The sequence below is a fragment of the Engraulis encrasicolus genome, chromosome 9, assembly GCF_034702125.1.
Source record: "Engraulis encrasicolus isolate BLACKSEA-1 chromosome 9, IST_EnEncr_1.0, whole genome shotgun sequence".
NCBI classification, from domain to species: Eukaryota; Metazoa; Chordata; class Actinopteri; order Clupeiformes; family Engraulidae; genus Engraulis; species Engraulis encrasicolus.
Window position 1 is genome coordinate 23411567 of NC_085865.1, and position 16881 is coordinate 23428447.

General features: G+C 44.5%; 1 protein-coding gene across 1 annotated transcript in view; it reads left to right on the forward strand.

Moving 5' to 3' along the window:
- LOC134455615 (retinal-specific phospholipid-transporting ATPase ABCA4-like) overlaps positions 1-16118 on the forward strand; it is a 103374-nt gene extending 87256 nt beyond the window's left edge. Inside the window, exons 40-49 of the mRNA XM_063206790.1 lie at positions 375-504; positions 892-1012; positions 1344-1406; positions 3007-3113; positions 4718-4859; positions 5442-5576; positions 7144-7247; positions 8571-8663; positions 11237-11486; positions 14832-16118. Coding sequence (XP_063062860.1) covers positions 375-504; positions 892-1012; positions 1344-1406; positions 3007-3113; positions 4718-4859; positions 5442-5576; positions 7144-7247; positions 8571-8663; positions 11237-11486; positions 14832-14948 — 1262 coding nt within the window. The 3' untranslated portion in view covers positions 14949-16118. The remainder of the gene's footprint in view (positions 1-374; positions 505-891; positions 1013-1343; positions 1407-3006; positions 3114-4717; positions 4860-5441; positions 5577-7143; positions 7248-8570; positions 8664-11236; positions 11487-14831) is intronic.
- The last annotated feature ends 763 nt before the right edge of the window (positions 16119-16881 follow it).

Below are 16881 nucleotides of genomic sequence, written 5' to 3' on the forward strand. Positions count from 1 at the left end.
TATGCTGGTCCTTGAAAATGGGCTGCCTATTTGATCTTTACATGAAAGTTAAATAAGTAATGAACAAATATTTTCGAGTGTGGTTCAAGTACAGTCATTTTTGCAGCTAAAAATGGCTATTTTTGGAAATTCAAAATGGCGGACCATGGAGAAGATCCCCCTTTTCATGTATGAAAAGTGCAATTTTTCCAGTCATAATGAATACTTAGAATTTGATGGTGGTGGTAAGTGTTCATGAAAAAGGTAACATTAGTGAATGGGCAGCATGAATTCTGGAAATAAACAACTAACATTCTCACACAGTGTCTCTTTAAGTAACAGATGAGCACTTGGTGATGACCTGCCTGTGCTGTGTCCCCCCTATACTTCTCCAGGCGAGGACTTTCAGCTAGACCCTTTTCACTGGGACTTCCTGGGCCGGAAGATGGCCTTCATGGCCGCCGAGGGCTTCATCTACTTCGCCTTCAACATCCTCATCCAGTACCGCTTCTTCCTCACACAGTGGTGAGTCTGACAGTGGGGCACTGCCAAATGTTGGGGCAGCCGACAGGCTTAGTGGTTAAGGAGATGGGCTTTAGATCAGAGGGTTGCAGGTTCGAATGCCCTTCTACTCACCCTTCTACTCCCTATCACTCCATGGTTTGATCAAGGCAAGCCCACACTGCTCCAGGGACTATAACAAATACCCTGTACTTAAAGTACATGCAGGCCTATGTAGTAAATGAGCATACAATATGCATAGAGCCATTATAATATGCATACAGCCATTTCAGCTTGTAACAGTTGTTTATGTTACTGTAACACCTTACCTTTATCTGGATTGATTTTTTTTTTTTGATTGATTGATTGATTGATTGATTGATTGATTGATTGATTTCATTTGACAATCAGGATGGCAGACTGCAGTCTGCCCCCACTGTCAGAGGAGGATGTGGATGTGGCCAAGGAGAGAGAGCGCCTCCACATGGAGAACAGCAGCTGTGACATCCTGCAGATCAAAGACCTGACTAAGGTACGTCGGCATGCATGATCTACAGTAACTATGTTTTTTGTGTTATACCCTGCCCCAAGTGGTGTTCTGTGTCCCTTTTCCTCTCCCTCAATCTCCCTCCCTCCCTGTGTCTATCTGTTTGTCCGTCCGTCTGATGTCTGTCTTTCTGTCTGTCTTCCTGTCTGTCTCTCTCTTGTCTTTTCTTTCCCTCTGCCCCCCCCCCCCTCTCATGTCTCTGTATCCCTCTCTGTCTCTGATGCACTGTCCTATACTTTATTCTTTTTTATCTTCAGTGTGCTATCTATGTGTGTTTTATTCATTCTAATCCTATGCATTGGCCCTTTTGATGTAGCTATACACAGGCCGCAATACACCAGCGGTGGACCGGATATGCGTGGGTGTGTCGCCTGGAGAGGTAAGATGCTTGTGTGCGTGTGGGTGCGTGACTGTGTGTGTGTGTGTGTGTGTGTGTGTGTGTGTGTGTGTGTGTGTGTGTGTGTGTGTGTGTGTGTGTGTGTGTGTGTGTGTGTGTGTGTGTGTGTGTGTGTGTGTGTGTGTGTGTGTGTGTGTGTGTGTGTGTGTTTGTGTGTGTGTGTGTGTGTGACTGTGACTGTGACCATTTATTAATCAAACATTGTGCAGCTCAAAGGGTTTATTGGTCATGGGTGTGTTAAGTACCAGCACAGGCAACTTTGCATTCATACCCCCTATATATATAATATATCACCAAACACAGAAAGTTCACCCACAGTGTACACAGTCTGCACTTCGTGTTAATAGTAACAGAACCTTGCATTGCTGCCAAAATAATAAAAGAGTTATGGATATCATTCATGTTATACGTACACTATAATATTACATTTAATTTGGTTGCTCATCCACCATACTTTAAAAAAGAAATACATAATCCCAGGGCATGCATGTTTCTGGTGACAATTAGAGGCATCAAGTTATTGTTTGAACCTTTCTAAAATTGTAAAAGTTTTCATCCACTTTTAATCATATTCAGGGTTTAAAGGGTAACTTTAAATATCCTGAAGGAAATTAGGGAACATAAACAAACTAAAGTTCCCAGACTAACAAAATTGCAGCAATAAAAATCCATCTTGATACCCTTGAGTTTTTGGGTAGCCCATGCCTGCTGCTAACTGCTGTAGTCCATCCAGCAAAAATGGGTCCAGTGCCACTAACTCATGATTCCAGACTCAAATATGCAGCACAAACACAACACGAGGACTAATTAAGCGTCTGCAGAATCCTGGGGCTTGAGGATTGAGGCGTGGTTGGTTTATTATTATTATTCTGGGCACATGAATCTGTTTATTTGGCACTTCCAGATAGCTAGTCATAGCAGACATACAGGTCCTACAGCAAGGTAACAGTTATAATGTACACAGACGCAAACAAGCAGGCAGGCTGGGAGAAGGGTCACAAATGAGGCTGCCAGTGGAGACCGATTATGTCTGTCTGTCTACCAGTCTGTATTGGGTCTGCCACGGGCCTACATGCCTGCCTGCCTGCCAGCCTGTCTGTCTGCATATCTGTCTGTCTGCATATCTGCCTGTCTGCATATCTGTCTGTCTGCATGTCTGTCTGTCTGTCTGTCTGTCTGTCTGTCTGTCTGTCTGTCTGTTTTGTTACACCCCAACACATTCATGGGAATTAAAGGGATAACAACAAAGCGAGCCTGGACTTAAAATGATAGGAAACAGCTTCTTAAAAGCAACCCAGCCTGTGGGATATTACTAATGAAGGCTAAATGAGAAATCATAAACCAACAGAAAGTCCAAACAATATCAACATAACTCAGTCCCATGGCTGGAGAGACAAACAGTCAGTAGTCCCCACAAGAAAGCCTCGGATGAGCGGCAGGAATTTTGAGTGCTTATAGTGTTGTTGGAGTTGTCAATCAACCAGTCGCAGGAGGGAAGCAGGAGAGGGACAGGAACACATAGCCAAACACAAGCAGCTGTAACACTTTGTATCCCATTTCCCTTATTCGCTTTGTCATTCAGTGCTTTGGACTGCTGGGGGTGAATGGAGCCGGGAAGACCACTACCTTTAAAATGCTGACAGGAGACATCGAGGTCACATCAGGTGAAGCTGCCGTCACAGGACACAGGTGAGAGGAGTTGTAGGTGAAATTGAGAATTCTTGGGGGAATGCCAGTAACACAAGGAGGTGATCGTAATTGTTTAAGTAAATCTTCAAGACAAAAGAGATCTGATGGTTTGTTTGTTTACCTAATACCTTTTCGTTGTTGTTTATTATGTAGCCCCATAATGCACAGCGTCCCACCAGTGGCACTAATAGGGAGGGAAAGTAATCTCATCGCCCCCTGCTGGCAACGTTCCAACCCCCTGCAACAAATGAATGTTTTTTTTCTTTGAAAAATTACATCTCGGCCCTGACGACGAAGTAGAAGTAGTGGCAGTCATATTATGGGCATGTTGGCCCGTTTTATCGAATCAGGTGGTAAAATGTTCGTTTTTTCACTGATCTGAGCTGATTTTAATATTCTTTAAAAAGCTAATATAGAACTACACTGACTGGCATGTGTGGCTTGTTTACTCCATGTAATTAGCATAGCCAAATTAGCATAGCCAAACATGAGCCAGAGAGGTGGTTACTCGTCACCACAGAAGCCATCATATCTACTAGAGAATTTAAAACCATACCAAAATGATCGCGTGTATATATGTGTAATAAGAAGACAATGTGGAACTCATAGGATTACAAGAATGTGAAGATATGCGAAGAACTTGCGTTCGTTCGCGTTCATTTGTTTCTCTGTGTTGTCAACGAGGCGCGAAGCACAGCAAGCTGGGAGCTGTAGTCCGTTTCCGACCAGATTGGCACAATTTCTATTTTTCTTAAAAGGGCAAAAAATTACTTAAGATTTTCACAGGTAGTAGTTCATGCTATTGTGTACGCTGAAAAATGTGTCTGGTGTTATAGTTCCAAGTCATATCTTTGTGGGATTTTTTTAAAAACTTGTCTATGGGAGTTTCAATAGGATCACCCTGGTGTTTGGAACGTAACCGCTAGGATCGCTGTTTTCCACTTTCCCTCCCAATTGTCACTGAAACGTTAATTACCATAGTACTACACTACTGTGACGTAACACCAGGCCTTTAGCGATACACTACGACTTGATCATTGCCATTCTGATAACAGCAAATTTATAACGCTGTGGGCCTATACTAAGAAGCTGGTTCAGGTGTAAACCAGGTTAATTTAAAGGGGTATGCCACTATTTTGGGGCTTAATACAGTTAAAATCGTTGCCCAGGGTTTATATAGGCGGTAAAGTGTCTTATTTGTCATGTAAGCCGTTGTCTTGTTTTAAGACAAGTTAAAAGAGGGAGCATGTCGCTAAGCTAGTGAAAGTCAATGGATCCGTGTAGCATGTAGCAATGCTACATGGATGCATTGACTTTCACTAGCTTAGCAACATATTCCCTCTTTTAACTTATCTTAAAGCAAGACAACGCTTCACATGAAAAATAAGACACTTTACCACCTTTATAAACCCCAGCGAACGATTTTAACTGTATTAAGCCCCAAAATAGTGGCATACCCCTTTAAGTAATAATTCATCTCGTATTACATGATTTACCACTTAACTTAACTTAGCTTAACCTGGTTTACTCCTGAACCAGCTTCTCAGTATAGGTCCCGTGTCTGAACAGGTGAAGTGTCACTAATCAGTTAAATCTGTCCACAGCATCCTGACCAACATCCTGGATGTGCATCAGAACATGGGCTACTGTCCTCAGTTCGATGCCATCGATGACCTGCTGACTGGGAGAGAACATCTGCACCTCTACGCTCGCCTCAGAGGGGTCCCAGAGTCTGAGATTAGCAGGGTTGGTGTTTACGTACAATTGACTATTTATCTCTGTGTGCCTTTGTTTGGATTGCTTTGTTTTTCACTTTTTAATCATGGGACTCTCTTTTTGCATATTTGATTAGACTGTTTTGCATTTTAAAGGGTTGATTACTTTGTCAGATGCTCTCAGTGGCACACCGTTTATTGCTTTTATATTGAAACGCACACTGTGCATGTCTGTCTGTATCTCTGCATGTCTGTGTGTCTGCCTGCCTGACTCTCTCTCTCTCTCTCTCTCTCTCTCTCTCTCTCTCTCTCTCTCTCTCTCTCTCTCTCTCTCTCTCTCTCTCTCTCTCTCTCTCTCTCTCTCTCTCTCTCTCTCTCTCTCTCTCTCTCTCTCTCTCTCTACTGCTTTTATATTAAAACACACACTGTGTCTGTCTGTCTGTATCTCCTTATGTTTGTGTGTATGTCTGCCTGTCTGTCGCTGTCTCTCTCTGTCTCTCTCTCTCTCTCTCTCTCTCTCTCTCTCTCTCTCTCTCTCTCTCTCTCTCTCTCTCTCTCTCTCTCTCTCTCTCTCTCTCTCTCTCTCTCTCTCTCTCTCTCCCCATGTATCCAGGTGGCTGAATGGGCCATTCAGAAGCTGGGTTTGTCCCAGTACGCCAACTACAGCGCTGGCACATACAGCGGGGGGAACAAGCGCAAACTCTCCACAGCCATCGCTATGATTGGCTGCCCAGCCCTGCTGCTACTGGTGAGGACCAATCAGCACAATCCGCTTCCACTCCAAACTCCATTAAGTTCTATTCAGATGATCTCCTTGCTGCCCTCTGCCCCGTTTGAAGTGTTCATGATAGCAATAGTAATCATAATCATAACTGGTTTCATTTGTAGTAGTGCTTCCAACAGTTTGGCAAAGTAACACAGTTTCCATTCAGAGGCATTCAATTTAGTATGTGTTTCTTTCTTTTCCTCCGCAGTCCCCTTTAAAATGCTCATGAAGATAATGATGCTAATCATAGTTATTATATTACACTGTGTGCAGAATTATTAGGCACATGTATGTATGTTTGTTATGTATACTTCTGCGCTAACGTGACCAACGTCTTGCCAATTTCAAGACAGCCACATCCCTCTAGAAGACTTCAAAATTGTTTATAGACTTTTCAGAGTTTGTTAGATCTCTTTTGTAGCCTAATTTCCCATAGTAAAACAAAGTTGCCTAATAATTATGCACACCTGATATAGGGTATTGGGCTCCTTCGATCATGCCATCTCTTAATGTACAAATATGCATGACCTGGAATGCTTAAATCCAATATGTGTTCATGTCCATAGAGGTTGGTGGCGGGAAATATGCATAAAATGGACAATATGGTCAAAAAACACGTTTGCCTAATAATTCTGCACACAGTGTATTTGTATAGCACATTTAGGGGGCAAAGCTGTAAAGGGGGTGTTAGCAGGGCATTTGCCCCGGGGCCCTCCCCTATTGGCGTTAGGGGCCCTTGTGTGACCTTTGCAGACTGTATGGTCTGCTTGAAGCCACAATTGATCAGACCACCCATTCCTTCATTCACCTGTTAACTCAGCTGGTGTGTCATTGCCTACACAACATGGCACCCCATTGAGCCATTGGAAATGCTCAACATTATGTGGGTCCCTTTCTCGAGAGAATTTGAAATCTTGTAGATGGTTTGCCTGCTAGTTGTAGAAGCTGTAGAATCTTGTAGATGGTTGTGTAGCATCCCATGTGGTACGGGTGGGCCCAGGCTTGTCCAGCAGTGACAAATCCGCCATGGCTCTGTGAAGAGTTTTTATATTACAGTACATGACACTTAGCTGACGCTTTTCTCCAAAGCGGCTAACAGATATGACCGGGTATTTGGTTTTAGTCTCTGGAGCAGTGTGGGGATGGGGGTGCCTTGCTCAAGGGCATTGGAGCCATGGAGGAAGGAAGGGATTGATAAGGGTGTGGATTGAACCTGCAAAACCTTTGATCTACAGTCTAACTCCCTAATCAATCATCCATGGCACCATGACATGTGATGTCCAAGAGCTCCACTAATGCCTGTCATGGATCCCCAGGGAGCTCATCAACTGGGATAGCAGAGGGAGAGTCTCTAGTAGAGGGAGAGGGAGAGAATAATGTATAATGTATGGACGTGCTAGGTGACTTCCTCTCGTCAATTTGTCTTTTGTCATGGTGTGTGTGCGTGCGTGCGTGTGTGTGCGTGTGTGTGCGTGTGTGCGTGTGTGCGTGTGTGCGTGTGTGCGTGTGTGTGTGTGTGTGTGTGTGTGTGTGTGTGTGCGCGTGCCAGGATGAGCCCACTACAGGTATGGATCCCCACTCCCGCCGCTTCCTCTGGAACTCCATCATGAGTGTCATCCAGGACGGACGCGCCGTGGTACTCACTTCACACAGGTACACACACACACACACACACACACACACACACACACACACACACACACACACACACACACACACACACACACACACACACACACACACACACACACACGTATACATATCTCTCCCTCATGAGCGTCATTCAAGAGGGACAGGTTGTGGTTTTCACCTCACATAGGTAAACACCCATCATGGGTGAAGAAATACACGCACACAATCCCACGCATGGGCGCACACACACACGCATGGGCTCACACACACTCACACGCATGGGCGCACACACACGTAAACGCATTGGCACACACGCACACATACAGACAGACACACACACACAGAATACATTTTGTTGTGTTAATTCAACTCTTGGAGCACAGAATTTAACCCTCTTCTTGTCTTCCTCTCAAGTGTTGAATTATCACCGCAACAACTATTTAGCACTCAAACACACTTACATTCGTTGTACATATCTCTGCAATGCATCTACTTTTGTGAAAATTAAAACTAAAAGAAGCAATGATGACAATTTCTAGTGAATGTCTATAGAATATCTTTATTATTTATCATTGTAACTGGTACGACGAAATTGAGTATTCCTTGTTCATTGAAGCAATGAATTATTAAATTGAAAAGTTAGGAAAGTACTTTCTAGAAAAGTGCTATTTTTCTCACACACATAACGATGTAGTCCAATCACACACAGCCACACACCCAAGTATACAGTACTTCACAAACCTCACACACCCACCCACACATACTGTCACAGCCATACACATCCATATCAATGCTGTATGCTAAAACCATTGGCTCATTCTTTTGAAACTCGGCTGTCAGTTGACCCGAGTTTATTCTCCCGCCAACGATTGTAAATGCGTTCTATTGCAACAGTTGTGGACATTACACATGTCTGAAGACACCAACATTAAACAAACTCAGAGTACACCGAGCTGCTCTGAGTTTGTGTTTCGGAACCCCGATTTGGGTAGCCTACATGTACCCTTTCTATTCCACTTTCCCGAAGCGTAAGCCGGAGTTTCCGACAACCGAGTTTCAAAAGAATGAACCATAAGATTTGGTAGCTTAATTTAAAGCAGTAATGTTGGCTGGGTAAAAGCGCTTTCTGGACTATTATATCTACTGCCAGATGGCAACAGTTCCAACAGGTTGTGGCCTGAGTGTGAGGTGTCTTTTAGAATAGACTTGGCCTTTTCTACAGTAGGCAGCGGGTGCTGTAAAGGCCCTGCAGAGAGGTAAGAGGGCAGCCGACAATGTTCTCTGCTGCCTTTACGACCCCCCTGGAGCTCTGTCTTGAAATAACAAAATGTCCTCTTCTTGCAGCATGGAGGAGTGTGAGGCCCTCTGCACTCGTCTGGCCATCATGGTCAATGGAACCTTCAAGTGTCTGGGCACCATCCAGCACCTCAAGTACAAGTAGGTGTACTCCATTAGATGATTTAATTACTTTACTAAGCTGACTTAGCTTTCATTACATGACTTAGCTTCATTACATTACTTTTATCCAAAGTGGCTTACAAGTTTTTTTAGTACAGGGTAGTGGTTACAGTCCCTGGAGCAATGTGGGGTTGGTTGTCTTGTTCAAGGGCACCTCAGCCATGGATGGAGATATGCAGTGCAAGGATGGGCTTCGAACCTGATCTAAAGCCTATTATTATTATTATTATTATAAATATTATTATTAAGCCTACTTACTGTCTTAGATGCTGCCTTATGATGCAGAAACCTATTTAGAGCTGTTGTCAGAAGCAACTGTTTTCATACTTCTGCAGCATACAATGTACAGTGCAGCCCAAATGACTAGGATTAGAGTAGAGCCATTTTTCAACATCCCAGCAGTGCGGTGAACATCATTATACCGCCATAATGTGTAATTGGTTAATGATGGCTATGCCAGGCACATTACAGCCACAGTGTCAAGACGAGAACCAACAAAATGGACATAAATGGCATATTAGTATAGTATATAGCGGTAATTGTGTTCCCCTTTTATACTGTAATGACATAATGCTCCTGTAAAAAAGGATCATCAACAGTAATGATTTGATCATTAAGCTGTTAACTCTCAAGTGGTTACATTCACTGAATTACACATTGCCATATAGTGCAGATCTGCCCTGTGCACTCAAAACACTGAAATGCATTTTAAGTTGACATATTGCCAGAATAAACACATTGTTGCTATAAGTAGTCTCATAGTAGGATGCATAATATTTTTTCTCAAGCTGAAGTTAATTTCCAAGTACTGCCTTTGACTTTGTATGACAGAACGTCTTCCTCTGTCCTGAATCACTCTTCACTGTAGGCTTAAAAACTACCGTAAGATGCATTTCAGTGCTTCCCTGGGGCACAGTTATTTGACATGGCCTAGGGCTGTGTTCTGACACATGACTACGCATTGCAACAGTAGTAGAGCATGATGTTTGTTGCTCTTTTTTAGAGTTGAGTGACAGCTATATAGTAACCTTTTGGAATAACTGGGCAGAACTGATATCTAACTGCTTCTGATATGCAAGGCAAGTTATTACGTTTAAACAGCAACAACAACAAGAGTATCTGTCAGCTGACACATGGGGGGGGGGGGGGGTAGGTGGGTAAACTGGTGTCATAGACATTATTGCTGGAAAGGGCATGTTGTTTCATTTTTAATATATGAAAACCTCCAAAAAGAGCTTGTACAATGTCTTGATAAATCCACTTTAGAAATTACAGTCCAGTGTTAATTTCGTCAACCATGACTATGACTAAAATATTTCGTCAATGCCCTTTTTTGATTTTCGTCATTTAGACTAAGACTAAGACTAAATTTGGATGGCAATGACTAAAATATGACTAAGACTAAAACTGATTTTCGTCATTGTGACTAAGACTAAGACTAAATTTTAAAAAGATGACGAAATTAACAATGGCGTTAAATAAAATAGAGAAAAATAGAACCAGTGTGTGAAGAAGTTTTATTCTGTACAGTGTGATGTATGTTAAAAAGAGAAGCAGTGTGCGGAGAAGGTTTATTCTGTACAGTCAATGACATATGTTAAAAAGAGACGCAGTGTGTAGAGAAGTTCTATTATGTACATTGTTGACTAAAATGACTAAAAATTGACTAAGACTAAAATTGATTTTCGTCATTTAGACGAAGACTAAGACTAAATTGGGAAGGCAATGACTAAAATATAACTAAGACTAAAATTGATTTTCGTCATTGTGACTAAGACTACGACTAAATTTAAGAAAGCTGACAAAATTAACACTGTTACAGTCACAGTACAATTTTCTTCGTCTTTTCTGGGGATCTAGTCAAGGTTGTAGGTGGTTATTCTCGTGGTTGTCACCTTAGCCATAAATTGCTGGGGGAGCCCTGACCTGCTTTTTGTTGTGCATGTCCCTCTCTTTCTTGTAACATTTGATGGCAGGTTTGTTGGGCAGAAGACCTGCTATGTAATTGCCTCTTGATGTGCATGTTACTCTCTTCCTGTAAGATTTGGTGACCTGGGGTGCATTTCTTGAAACCATCGTTTCTACGTTAGCTACTTTGATGTTTGCAATGCAATTCCCCATCGACAGCTACTCAAGTTGCTAACTGGCTAACAACTTCGCTTTCGAGAAACGCACCCCGGGTTTGCAGGGCAAATGAGCTGTTTGTTATTTGTGAGGTTTGGTGACAGACAGGTTGCGCAGATGACCTGTTTCTCGAAAGCTTAGTTGTTGGCCAGTTAGCATCTTGGGTAGTTGTCAATGAGAAATTGCATTGCAAACAACAAAGTAGCTTACATAGTCAGCAACTATGGTTTCGAGAAATGCACCCCAGGTTTGTAGGGCAAATGGGCTGCTTGGTTGGTTGCGCAGATGACCTGCCATCTCACTGCTTGTCATTGTGTGTGTGTGTGTGTGTGTGTGTGTGTGTGTGTGTGTGTGTGTGTGTGCGCGTGCGTGCGTGCGTGCGTGCGTGCGTGCGTGCGTGTGTGTGCTGTTTGCTCTCTTTCCATCAGATTTGGTGACGGCTACGTGGTGACCATGAAGATCCGGGCGGCCAAGGAGGGCGTGCGTCCCAACCTGAACCTGGCCGAGGCCTTCATGGAGAGCACGTTCCCGGGCTGCGTGCAGAAGGAGAAGCACTACAACACGCTGCAGTACGAGATCGCCACCTCCTCCCTTGCACGCATCTTCCAGCTCATGCTGGCCAACAAGGAGCGGCTACACATCGAGGACTACTCCGTCTCCCAGACCACTCTGGACCAGGTAGTCAGGCACATGCACGCACGCACGCACACACACACACACACACACACACACACACACATACATCGAGGACTACTCCGTCTCTCAGACCGCTCTGGACCAGGTAGTCACGCGCACACGCACGCACGCACACACGCGCGCACACGCACGCAAGCGCACACACACACACACACACACACACACACACACACACACACACACACACACACACACACACATACATCGAGGACTACTCCGTCTCTCAGACCGCTCTGGACCAGGTAGTCACGCGCGCACGCACGCACGCACACACACACACACACACACATCGAGGACTACTCCGACTCTCAGACCACTCTTGACCAAGTAATGATGCGCGCACACACACACACTGACACGCACGTACGCAAACACACACACACAAACACACACACAAACAAACACACACACACACACACACACACACACACACACACACACACACACACACAGGACTACTGTGTCTCTCAGACCACCCTAGAACAGGTAGTCGCACGCACGCACGCACACACACAAACACACACACACACACACAGTAGCAATCGAGGACTACTGTGTCTCTCAGAGCCTTGTCCCTACACTGCCAGATGACCGAGAAAGTTATCAGGGAGTTAGGTTTTACTCCGTCTCTCCGACTACCTTAGATCAGGTCAGGACACAGCTACTCCCTTACAATTTGAAAACCTTGTCCGTAGTTCTCCATCTCGCAGACTACAATAGAGCAGGTGACACTGGGCCTTGGTCCTGCACTGCCCCACTGTACATTAGAGGTGTCGATCACAACTTCGGGAGGTTAAAACCCTGAGAGTAGTGCTACTCTGTCTCACGCATCACCAGGTGAGGCCACTGTTGACCTACTACAGATTCAAGCACAGGTTCTGAAATTGACCAATCACATCAGGACTGCTCTCTCACAGAGCAGGTGGAGGCACTGCCAGTCTCCTCCCCTCACTTGGTACTGCCTCCAAAATGTAGTCCTGCTACACAGTCTCTCTGACTACCCTAGAGCAGGTGGGACCACTGCCCCATGGCAGAGGTTTCAATTCTGGGTGTAGAAATGAAAGCTTTTTCAATGCTACTCCATCTCACAGACCACCAAAGGCTAGGTAAGACCACTGCCCACTGCCTTTGCTTCCTTACTAAATGCACAGAGGTCCTAGACCACCCTATACCATGCATGGCCATTTACCCACTATCCATTGCCCTAAATCAGGTTTAGGTTTCAATAAGAAGTTCAGACCAAATTGTCAGAAAATCTTGTCAGAGTATCTCCATCTCACAGACCACCTTAGATCAGTGGAGTTCACTGCCAAAATACTGGGGTGAATTTCTCAAAACCGAAGTTGCTTACTAAATTAGCTACTTTGTTGTTTTCAATGCATTTTTCCATTGGCAACTACCAAAGTTGCTAACAGGCTAACAACTTCTCTTTTGAGAAACTCACCCCTGTATGCCCTGCCCTACTACAGTAGAAAGTCAATGACAGGTTGAGAAAGTCAAACCCTTGTCAGGATCAGCCCAGTCGAGACCACTCCCACTCTGCCTATGCACCGCAACACAGAGGTGTCAATCACAGGCTCAGAAAGTGAAAACTTTGTCAGGACTATTCCAAGTACAGTACAACACACAGCTCCTCAACAACATGTCAGTCACACATTCAAAAAGGAAACAAACTTGCCTCTCTGAAAAGTCCCCTGTGTTAGAAACAAAATGTGGCAAGCTTTTCACTTTCTAAAACCAGGATTACCACCTCTGCTCTACAACGCCAAAATAGTGCCCAGGGGGGTAAGCCTCAAGAAATAGAGCCCAATTATTGCCCCCTCTAAAAAAAACTATGGTTGACTGACGGTGTCTCGGGGCTCTGTCTGGATGAATTGAGATGTTCTAAAAGGGGGCAGGGTGTGGGATTGGTCAGTCCTCTGGAGGCTGAACTTTGGAAAAGTTCTGAACATCTGATGTTAATACCCCCTGATGTTAATACCCCCCGAGGGAGACCTTTCCTTACAATGAGCATTCTACAACCTCCTAGGCCAGTTTTCTAAGTGCATTCTGTTACGTTACACGTATGTAACATCATTGAACCACCTGCACTGCAGAGTCTTCTGTTATCTCCAATCATGAGCAGATGCCGAAATTATCACTAGTTTTTAAAATTCCATTCCAAGCTAGCGTTTCTTTTCCAGTGACAGATGTCACCTTCCTTATTTTTCTGTCTGTGTCATAAGGGAGGCAGGTGGCTGTTGTATTTTCAGCGGTGCGTATTACCGCGACCTCCTGCTGAGATCAGGGTGTCATTCTTTCCGCTTAATTTTTTTGCAGCCTTGAAGTGGCTGTCATTAAATCAACAGTCGCTAAATGTGGAGACGAGCGTCTTGTGTCTGTCTGAGATGGGACGGAGCATTGTTTGGAATAATCTGACTGTCATGTCATGAGAGCCAACAGAACACCCCCCCCCCACACACACACACACACACACACACACACACACACACACACACACACACACACACACACACACACACACACACACACACACACACACACACACACACACACACACACACACACACACACACAAACACTCCTCTTGTCACTCCTTCATTTAAAAGCAATTACCTACAGCAATTTAGCACCATTGTGTTTGCGCTATTTTTATAAGGAAAGTGCCGTTAACAGATACAGTGATAATGTGCTTGAGGCACACACTAGCTCTAAAGAGAACTAAGGAGAACGCTGAGGAGAGAGAGAGAGAGAGAGAGAGAGAGAGAGAGAGAGAGAGAGAGAGAGAGAGAGAGAAAGAAAGCGAGTGGAAGAGAACGAGACAGAGAGAGAGAGAGAGAGAGAGAGAGAGAGAGAGATAGATAGAAAGACAGTGAGAGAGAGAGAGAAAGAGAGAAAGACAGTGAGAGAGAGAGAAAGTAAGCGAGAGAGAGAGAGACTAATTATATCATCTCTTGAGGCCCTTTTGTCTAGCATTTTATTCCTGACTGCAGAAGTGCAGAAGTCAAGCGTTGAAAAGGGAGAGACTTTTACCCTGTGTCAGCCTCAGCCTAGCGAGCTTAATGCCATCTTATGACTTCTACGACATCCTTAGACACACATGCATGCACACACACACACACACACACACACACACACGTATACTCTCTCTCTCGCTCTGTCTCTCTCTTAACCCCCCCCCCCCCACACACACACACGCACACGTTCACTGTTCAAAAGATAAGGTCAGACATTTTGGCTCAAAGCGCCTCCCCAGTTTCATCTGTCTCCTCTTTTCTCTCTTTGTTGTTTGCTGCTCTTGTCCCCATCCCCGTCCCGCCGCTGCAGGTGTTTGTGAACTTTGCCAAGCTGCAGTGCAGGGAGGAGCACTCCATGGTCCTCCACCCGAGGGCCGCGGGGGCCAGGCGCGAGTTCAAGGTCTTGCCGGTCAGAGCCAAGAACTGAGGAGCGCAGCCCAGCCGAGGGGAGACCGAGAGCCGGGGCCTGGAGGGGAGGCAGAGGCAACGGCAAAGGCAAAGGCCTGCTCTCTGACTCAGAGAGGACATCTGGACCTGCGAGCTCCCCTTATCCTCTGACATTACACTTCCTTTCCCTCCTCTACTGTTGGTGCTGCTGCTGCTGCTGGTTCTGCTGCTTCAGTTGCTTCAAGCCCTGTCTGAATCCAGAATCTTCACGTGTTCACTATCCAGTAGCCTGATAATCATCGACTTTCTAATCTGTTCGAGACTTGGTCTGACCAATAGCATAACAATGAACATTTCCCAAACGGCATGGTCCACCCGCCTCCCTAGGTTTGCTGCTGATTGATTGTTTTCCTGCAAAGTGGGTGGAGTTCCCGATTTTTCGGGAGATCAGAAACGATATTTACATTGCTCTTGGCCTGAATAGAAGCAACGTCAAATGTGTTGCATCACTAGGAGGGTGTGGCCTGGCTACTATCCAGTGCTCTATGTAGGAAACTGAACTTTTTAACTCACACCTACTATGCACAATGTAGACAATAAGTGCAAATGAGTGGGATGTGTGGGCACATCCCTTTTGTAGAGGAGTTTCTGAGACAAGACAATTTCTCAAAGACTGTCCCATTGCGAGACTTGCGTACTCTAGTGTGTGTTGCGTTGCGCCGCACCGCACCACACCACAGACTTCTAAGATTGCTTTGAACTGCTCATGCCAAGGATATGTCTCTGATCTCTCTGTCTGCACAGTTGGGTCGGGTTGAGATGGGTTGTGTTTGGATTAGCCTAGCAAGTGTGTAAGCTGCGAGACAGAGACAGAGAGAGAGAGAGAGACCCATGAGTGCAAGAAAGCAAATGAGTCAGACGCTCGTGTATAGCTTTGCTGATTAGCACTTTATTGAAATCAATCAACTTGTTTTTTTTTCTACCAATGCGCTTTTTGATGAAGAGAATTTGAATAGTGCAATAGTTTTATTGTATTGAGACTGCTCTTGCCAAGGAGGTGTTATTTTCTATGCCTCTGAATACTTGATGAAACAGTAGAAAAGGCTTTTCATTGCACAACATTGCTTGATCAGGACGTTATTTCCCCTGGACTGTCCCACCGGGCATATCTGATGATGATGAAAACGATTCCATAAAAGAAATTGATTGATTCAAGTCTTTTATTTTTCATGAAAACTGTAATTACTTACTGTCTTATGTGAATATTAAAACACACATACTATATACAATACAAACCCATTTGCCATTTTCAGTGGTCTAAAAAAAGTTGGTAACAATATTATGCATCTCTAAGCCTGACCCTGATGTATCTTTCTTGAAAGGAACACTCTGCTACTTTTGGTACCAGGTGTTTTAATTTGAGCAGAGGGTTGAATGTTTGAATGTTCAGTAGCTGGCACTTGTGAGCGCATGAGTGTTGATTTCGCACAAGCTATCAAACAACAAACAACAGTCATTCACTATATAATAATTAGAGATGCACCGGATCCTGATTTTTAGGATCCTGCCGGATACCGGATCCACTGATTAAGATCCTGCCGGATCCGGAACCGGATACCGGATCCTACGAAAGGGCTGAAACACATAGCCTACTCACACATGTGGGCCCTTTTTATTACGTTGGCTCAAACTATTTTGACTTAAAAGCCTCGGCTACCCGATCCTGGATCCTGGAACCGGATCCGGATAGTCTGAAAATACCCTATTATCCTGCCGGATCCGGAACCGGATCTTGGATCCTGTACATTTCTAATAATAATGTGATTCAACCATTTATAGACCAAAGCAGAACATCTCCTAACCCTGCAAATGTTGCAAAAGTGTGCCTTTAAAACGACACGACAACATCTGTGGAAATCAGATCATTCCACACCTGCCCTTGAGTTAAATGGTTGACTTTTACCATTCTCCCG